This window comes from Orussus abietinus, unplaced genomic scaffold, assembly GCF_000612105.2.
Source record: "Orussus abietinus isolate OABI.00-Male unplaced genomic scaffold, Oabi_2.0 scaffold182, whole genome shotgun sequence".
NCBI classification, from domain to species: Eukaryota; Metazoa; Arthropoda; class Insecta; order Hymenoptera; family Orussidae; genus Orussus; species Orussus abietinus.
In genome coordinates, this window is record NW_019394357.1 from 1 (window position 1) to 7,909 (window position 7,909).

At 39.0% G+C, this 7,909-nt stretch overlaps 2 protein-coding genes across 3 annotated transcripts; one reads left to right on the forward strand and one right to left on the reverse strand.

Moving 5' to 3' along the window:
- The first annotated feature begins 400 nt into the window (after positions 1-400).
- Positions 401-2,302, forward strand: LOC105699934 (ribosome production factor 2 homolog). Its single transcript, XM_012425386.2, has 5 exons — positions 401-789; positions 1,010-1,142; positions 1,273-1,712; positions 1,837-1,981; positions 2,042-2,302. The coding sequence occupies exons 1-5, from the start codon at positions 767-769 to the stop codon at positions 2,255-2,257; spliced, it is 957 nt and encodes a 318-aa protein (XP_012280809.1). The 5' UTR covers positions 401-766; the 3' UTR covers positions 2,258-2,302.
- On the reverse strand, positions 2,251-4,667 carry LOC105699933 (probable cysteine--tRNA ligase, mitochondrial). Of its 2 annotated transcripts, none has more exons than XM_012425384.1 (8): positions 4,372-4,667; positions 3,857-4,152; positions 3,583-3,778; positions 3,231-3,496; positions 3,011-3,147; positions 2,820-2,942; positions 2,479-2,739; positions 2,251-2,370 (listed from the first exon to the last, which is right to left on the reverse strand). In XM_012425384.1, the coding sequence occupies exons 1-8, from the start codon at positions 4,614-4,616 to the stop codon at positions 2,332-2,334; spliced, it is 1,563 nt and encodes a 520-aa protein (XP_012280807.1). In that variant the 5' UTR covers positions 4,617-4,667; the 3' UTR covers positions 2,251-2,331. The 2 variants fall into 2 exon arrangements, with proteins under 2 accessions (XP_012280807.1, XP_012280808.1); XM_012425385.1 differs by having other exon boundaries at positions 3,857-4,102; positions 4,372-4,503.
- Between the last annotated feature and the right edge of the window lie 3,242 nt (positions 4,668-7,909).

Here is a 7,909-nt window from a genome sequence, read left to right on the forward strand (position 1 = left end):
CTCACGTGTGCGTGCGGGAGCCGCCAACGGCGATTGGTAGATGGTACCACCATCGCGAGTGCGCGAGCTCCTATCAGAAATTCGTTGCGCCGCCCTTGGGGGCAAAAAACGGTGAAAGCTAACGTTCGAAACCAGACGGCAGCACCGGTTGCGATCGCACCATCCTGCCCGTAAGCAATCTCCCAACTCATCTCTGCTCATCTCTGCTCCCAACTCATCTCTGTGAGTTACTGCTCACGAGCAGAATCGTGTATGACGTGTTGTGCTGCTCTTTGTGGAGAACGCAGGCGTCTCGTGCACTTGCCGCGTGACAGTTCCCAGTGGCGGCCCAACTCAGAGATGAGTTGGATCCCTGAGTATTTCCATTGAATGATCACAAAAATAGGGATTTTCGAACGAGGTGACGAGAAAGGGACACCTGAGAGGTTAATCATGCGTACAGTTTTCTCGAAAATGTAAAGAATTGTTCGATTTTTTATCACGTAAATATAGAGGCTCTAAGGGAGATCTGGCGTCTATTAAATTTGACTTTTATGAAGAAACTCAAAAATTGGAACATATAAAGGTGTGTGAGGAACTGCCTTTGCGCATTACTGGGTAGGCCTCTACACAAGACCAACCACGCGTTCGGAGCGGCGCGGCAGCACTGCCCTCTACTTCACTTCGCATTACTTCGCATCGACCATTTACCGTCACGTTGTAGGAATTTCAAATAAATTTATTTAACCGGAGCGTAAATAAAAGAAGTTTCAACAGTGAAATCACTATGCCTGTTTTACAAAGAGTCGTGTGAGTATCAAGTAATCATATGTCACCAACAAGTTATCCGGAAATAATAGTATGACATAACCTGCTTTTATTTGTTGTTTAAAATCATTGCACTTTTTTGTAATGACAATAAATATTGAATTGGTGTGGTCTATGAATATTAGTATTTATATATCTGATTATAATTGTGACATAATAGTGACGTGTGAACAATGTAAAAATATCTGTATCTTATTAACAGAAAACCTACGACACATAAAGGAAAGAAGGCGATCTTGAAGAAAGAACCAAAGTTAATAGAAGATAATAAACAGACTTTATGCATTAAAGGGAAAATTACCAGTCAACTGGTTAATGACTGTATGAAAGATTTGGTAAGAATCGTTTGATGTAAAAATTAATTTTGTTAGTATAAGAAATAATTTATATCGAAAGCATTGAACCGAAAAGTTAAATCTATGTCGAGTTAGTTATTTATGATTATCCTCATATTTTTATTATTAGTACCATATCAAGAAGCCAGACGTACAGATGATGCAAAAGAAAAATGATATTCTTCCCTTCGAAGATGTGACTCCAATTGAACGTTTTTCTTCAAAATTGAATTCGCCTCTTTTTATATTTACGTCACACAATAAGAAACGTCCTCACAATTTAATAATGGGTAGAATGTTTGAACACGTGTTATTGGATATGGTAGAATTTGGAGTCGAGAACTACAAAGGTTTGAAGGAATTTAAGGTAGAGAAGATAGCTACTGGAATGAAGCCTATGTTAGTGTTCAATGGAGAATTGTTTGACAGCAATTCAGAATATGGAAGAATTAAAAATCTATTAGTAGACATGTTTCACAGAGATGTTGTCGAAAAGGTTAGACTACAAGGATTAGAACATGTCTTAAGCTTTACAGCGATGCAAGATAAAATTCTTGTTCGGAGTTACAGGTATTCTCATTAGTTAATGTTACATTAAAAACATTTGAAAGTATTTAGTTTTGATGCCTACAAATGTTATTTGGATACTTATATATATTTTTTTTTTAAATTGATATTCCCAATATTTTTTTAGGACATTATTAAAAAAATCTGGTACTAGAATACCGAGGATAGAATTGGAAGAAATTGGGCCACGATTTGATCTTTCTATACGACGTTTGAAGCTAGGTTCAGAAGATCTCTTCAAACAAGCTTGCAAAAAACCTAAAGAGCTAAAGGTAATTTATATGTTTGCTCGACTGTAATTTTTACTAGTTACTCATGATTTATTTTTATAGGTGAAGAAAAAGAAAAATATATCAAAGGATTCTCTTGGGTCTGTATTGGGGCGTGTACATATGGGAGCACAAAAAATAAACAGTATACAAACTAGAAAGATGAAGGGATTAAAGAAATCTCTTACAGAAAGAAAGGCTGAAAGAAAAAGAAAAAGTATGGGTGATGATAATGAAACTAAAAAAAGAATAAAACGTAGTCAAGATGTCCATGTATAATTAAATCATATGTGAAATAAAAGTATTATATATTATTTACTGAAATATTATATTTATAAATCACCTACAGCCACTTACTCCTTCATAGACCATGTTGATGACTGTTTATGATCCTGCAAAATTTAAACAATGGAATCTCACAATGAACTTCTAACAAATTTGAAATAGAATGTGTAGAAATTTCTAAATTGATATGACATTATCAATTATTAAATACATACTTTTATCTCAATTCCACGAATGGCTAATATGGATCGAATCTCATCACAGGAATTCAATAAATATTTGTCTTTGACATCTGCTTCCAGAGCTTTTTGTCGTAGAGAATTTCTAAAGTGCACAATGTCATCAACTAAATGTAACATTTTTTGATTATCTGTCACTTCACGTTTGGAAGTATGCAATCCAAACTTGCATAGAGTTGATGTTACATAATTAGAAACTGCAGCAACGGATACAGGATTTCTTGAACTTACAGTATTCTAAATAAAAAGACGTTAGTTATCAAGTCTTTTTATACTTAACAGAAATCATAATAAAAATATGTTATTGGAAAGCAAACCTGAGATTGATGGATCATTTTGTTTCCAACTTTAATTAGATTTAAAATTTCTTGTATTGCTTTTGGAGTATCAAAGTCATCAACTAGCGCAGCATCAATGTTTTCTCTGGCATTACTTAAACACTGAATACATTTATCATATAATTTAATTTCATTAATGATAAAGAAATGAAAAATAATGAATGACATACCAACAATAATGAAGGTTCATCTATGTTTCCAGTATTTAGTTTACCACTAACATAATTCTTGCAATCATCTATAAATGATTCCATCTTCTTGAGTGTTGAAATAACCAGTTCCATAGATTCATGTGAATATTCAATTCCTGTTAAAAACTTAAGTTAAATATTTTCTAATAAAATAGTTAAAATTTAAACATCTATGAAGATACTCAGCAAGTTCAGGTACCTTTCCTGTAGTGCGACATTAAACAACATAATCGGAATTGATCAGCAGAATATTGAGTCAAGAATTCTTGTATACTAATGGTATTATGTAAACTCTTAGACATTTTTACGTCTTCTTTTAAACGTAAGTGTCCAGTATGCAACCAGTAATTTACCCACTGGTCCACGTTATGGTAGCTGCACGATTGAATCTCCTCATTTTCATGATGTGGAAAAGCCAAGTCTATTCCACCACTATGAAGATCTATGGTACTTCCTAAAACAGTACTAATGGATAAAAAAGGTTTTTACTACTGGACCATTTTTAGCTAATTTTTAAAATGGGGTCTATTTCTTAAAGATACAAGTATTACCTAGCTATAGTACTACACTCTATGTGCCATCCTGGTCTGCCGTAACCCCATGGAGATTTCCAAGACGGTTCGCCTTCTTTCCGTGCTTTCCATAAAACAAAATCTGACGCAGTTTTTACATCAGAATGAGAAGTTAATTCTTTGAATGGTAACTTATTTGCAGCGGCATATTTTGCACTATCAAAATGTACAGAGCCTACAAATGTAATTGCACAATAAGTATTTTAATTTGTTAATTATTTGTAACTATTAAATGTAAGATTTTAGGTCTTACCATCCTTGGTTACATAAGCATATTCTTTAGATAAAATGTTATTGACAAATTGAACGATTTCAGGAATATATTCTGTAACTCTACAGCGTAGGTACGGCTTGGAAACATTTAATGATGTCATATCACAGAAAAATTCCTCTTCATAAAAATTTGCTAATTCTTTCCAATTCTGCTTTGATTGTTGAGAACGAGCAATAATTTTATCATCAATGTCTGTTACTCCAATCACACATATTATGTCAGCATCTAAGTAATTATTTAGTATACGCTGAATAATATCGAATCTGACATAAGTACTATAAAAAAAAAAACAAGAACATACAAATTCAATTATTGGGTACTTATTTTATTAAAAATACACAGATGAAATGATAACATTTTTATATAAAACACATTTGCAATATAATTTTGCTTGTAGTTAAAGAAATTGTACATTTACGTTAAAAAAAACCTACAAATAATATTTCTAATTTCAAGGTACCAAATAATGTTAATGAATCGTAATATCATTTTACCTGGCATGTCCGATGTGAGCGGAATCATATACTGTGGGCCCGCACATGTACCAAGTGATAATGTTTTTGTTATTCAAAATCAACGGTACTTTACATTTTATTTTACTGTTGTAGACATAAATATTAGTTTTGAAACCCTGTGGTTCAATCCATTTTAACCTTTTTGGCTTATCCACGTGTAAATTCAACAGACGTTTGACGAATGACAGATCCTTGCGTTTAGAAAAAATCGTCCGGCAAATCATTGTTTATTTAATATTTACAGATGAAAGGTTTTTCGGAGTTCAATTTTCATTGTTAAACCTTTGACTATATAAACTTAGATGCACTTATATGTGATGCATTTAGATGCGAAAAAGAGAAGGATAAACAGGATTCTTGACATCGCAGTGCCCTCTGGCAGTACCAACCTTACATTATATACATACATATGTATATACTTCATACTAAAATGGCGTTATCCGGAGAGGAGATACGTTCAGGAGACACGTCCAGACACGTTCACGCGCCGCGAGCGTCGCGTAGCAACTGGTTTTAGAAGCTTCTCTCGAATTCCTCTGTCGACATCAACCACTCACTTAGTAAACAACATTTAATCGTTATACCATCGAAAGTTTTCCAAAAGCACTCGCGACCATCTGGCGGTAAATTCAGTCAGACCCCGTCCTACCTTTGTTTCGTCCTTTGCCAGTCGCAGATATACAAAATAATAACTCTTACATTCAAAACAAAGCCTCCACTTACTAAATGGTATTGTACTTTCCAGAATGCCAATCTTCAAGAGAGGGTCAACGTGTCCGCAATTTTAACTCTAAACTCCGAATATTATTAATATGTTTCTGTATTTCATATGTGTAATTACATGGGAATTACAATGTTTATATTAAGCCTATTGGGTCTTATTACAATCGGTGTCTCCTTACAATTAAAATGTAGTCATTATGTCGTTTCATTGCAAGTACCTGTCGTGGTAGGGTGCGTATAATTTTGTGCTACAGTCCCGAGTGCCACGTTCAAGTTGTCCCCTCTAGCACGGTACCTACATGGGTTACGTGTCGCAAGAATGAAATCGTGGGATTCCCTGGTGGGTGCAACTCGGACGCAGCATTCGTAATTACATATTTTGACGATTGAATTTACTCTGGCCGCAACGGCGGTATCGCGCTCTCTTTTTCTTCCCGTCGTTTGACTCGAATTCGTGACGCGATCGGCGATGGTTTACGTTGTGCGAGGTCTAAGCGCGATACACGTGGCCGGTCGGTAAACCAGTCGGTCAAATAACAAAGGCTGTTTTTAACGGCAACGAGTTAACCGACGTTCGTGCGTTCGTCATCTATGCGACGTCGGATCGTAATAAAGACCATTGTCGTCTAGTCACCCCGTGAACCAAAACTGCTCAAAGAGCCCTCTACGCCCTGACTGGATTTTCTTCGGTCGTCACTCGCGATTTCTACTTTCTCCAGGAAAGATTGATAACGAGTGATTTCTCTTTCGACCGTCGCCACGATTCGATGCCGATGACTTGAGTATCGAGTAATAACGATAACGGTACACGTACGAAGTCCAGCATGTCGAGGGTGCGACAAGATCATCCCGAGGACGTGACGACGGCGGCGTCCCGTCTCCCTGACGACGACGACGCTCGCGAGCATAACAAATCAACGCGGAAACATGAACTAGGCTGATAATACGTCCTCTCTGTTGCATAAGTAAAATATCCTTGTATCACAACGATTGTCCTCGGTTGCAGTGCCAGGTCCAGCAGGAATAAAGGGACCCACTAGTCCCAGTCACCAACGAACCACCGGATGAATTTTCATTCCGATGGAAATGTGGATACGAACATTCGGAAAAACAGGCAAGAGGGGCGTTTATATGGAGAAATGCCTGGACCAAACACTGCTCGGACGACGAAGAGGCCTCGCCACCTTGGAAGGAACCTTGGCTCTTGGTTCCTGCGCTGCGAAGCTTCGAGAATTTTAATTGTTTAACGGGAATATTAAAACTACTAAAAATACTAGCAGGGTATATCGTGTGTCTGGTTGTGTAAATAGGGATGGAACGACGGCCGGGTCCAGGAGGATCGGCCTGTTCTTCTCGATGGATGTTTCTTCCCAAACGACGGAGCCTCTTCGTCATGGAACACCTCATGGAGAGGACACCTCTTCTCGAACCGCCAGAAAGCATTTTATATTGCGGAATCGCGTGTCGCTCGAACGGCGATCGGTGCAGACGTAAAGGGGGCCTAGGTAGAAATGAGTCCGAAGCGAAGGATACGGAACTTGTCGGTAGCGTCAAAAACCTAACGTGCTTTGGAGTGTTTCTTTGGTATTTTGTGTATCTAGTCAACGGATACGTCGAAAAGACGCTCGTTGGGTTTTTGCGTTCAACGGTTCGGTCTTAGGTTGGGCTCGTGTGCTGAACTAAGACGAAGGGGACGTCGACCAGCTTCCACGTGGGAGCTGGTGGACGTGGTTAGGGTCTCGAGGGTCTTGCATGGATTTGGCCGGTCGTCGGTCGTCTAACGTCGTAAGCGCGAACAATCCGTCGAGATGGTCGGATGGTACTTTTAGGCCCTACCGTTCTAAGCGATGACGATATCGTTGAAGCATCTCGTTAGAAGTCACTGTCGCGGAGTGGAAGCTGAGGCGTGTCTAAGTCGCGTTAATCGTCGGTCGGTAAGACTCTATGAGACTCTACGAATCCTCCTCCGTGTGTAGGGTACCATACGCTAGAGACTAGAGAAAGAGTGGATACAGAGACTGTAGTTTTCCGTAGACTTTACAACGATTAATGGGCCCAGCGGTCCTCGAGTGCCGACACGATCTCGGGCTCCTTCGCATCGAGCTCTCGGAGCTCTATGTTCATGATTTTTCTGAAAATCAATCGTCGATCTCTTCGAAGGAGGCGCGAAGGTCCGTCCTCGGCGCTCGAGGGCGTCGCGCGCTGGATCGCTAAAACTGGCGATAGACTAATTTTTCCTATAATAGACGGCGCGTATAAGACTTGAATCGAGCACTAAGATAGATGAGTAAAGGTTTTGAAGGTGCGAGCGAAGGGGTAAGTCCGCGTCATCCTCGAGGACTAAGGGAGGAGCTTCGGGAGATGTTACATCCGTGCAAACGTGTGGTGGGGGCGCCATGTTGGAACAGCCGACGTTGGGGCTCCATTCTTGGAATCGATTTTGAACCTTTCAATAATTATTCAGGGTCTCCTTTGTTATTTCGGTGTGGATGGTCTGCACGCGGATACAGATATGTCCCCGAAGAGTTGGAAAAATAAAAATAAAAAATTGATTACGTCACATGAATGGAATACGAGATCGAGTTTGGAGTCCCCAACGTCTAGAGTGCGAGAAAGCAGGGCGAAGGGAGGACAGGTGAGGCGGAGATGCGATGATTGACAATATACAGGGGCGAAGGAAGGGGAAATCGAAAATAATTCGCGAGCAACATTAACGAAGACGATCTTAACACGTTGTCCAGCGTTGCGTCCAGCGAGTGTCTCGATAATTCTCTCTTTTTTTTTTTTTCTTTTC

What these genes read in the sequence shown, in the direction of transcription:
- LOC105699934 (XM_012425386.2), top strand. Translation starts at nt 767, where the DNA reads ATGCCTGTTTTACAAAGAGTCGT. An exon ending in ATGACTGTATGAAAGATTTG is followed by an intron (nt 1,143 to 1,272) that starts GTAAGAATCGTT and finishes TTTTATTATTAG; the next exon opens with TACCATATCAAGAAGCCAGA. An exon ending in AAAAACCTAAAGAGCTAAAG is followed by an intron (nt 1,982 to 2,041) that starts GTAATTTATATG and finishes TTATTTTTATAG; the next exon opens with GTGAAGAAAAAGAAAAATAT.
- LOC105699933 (XM_012425384.1), bottom strand. Translation starts at nt 4,616, where the DNA reads ATGATTTGCCGGACGATTTTTTCTAAACGCAAGGATCTGTCATTCGTC. An exon ending in GCTCACATCGGACATGCCAG is followed by an intron (nt 4,153 to 4,371) that starts GTAAAATGATAT and finishes TTTTTTTTATAG; the next exon opens with TACTTATGTCAGATTCGATA. An exon ending in AATGTCGCACTACAGGAAAG is followed by an intron (nt 3,148 to 3,230) that starts GTACCTGAACTT and finishes AGTTTTTAACAG; the next exon opens with GAATTGAATATTCACATGAA.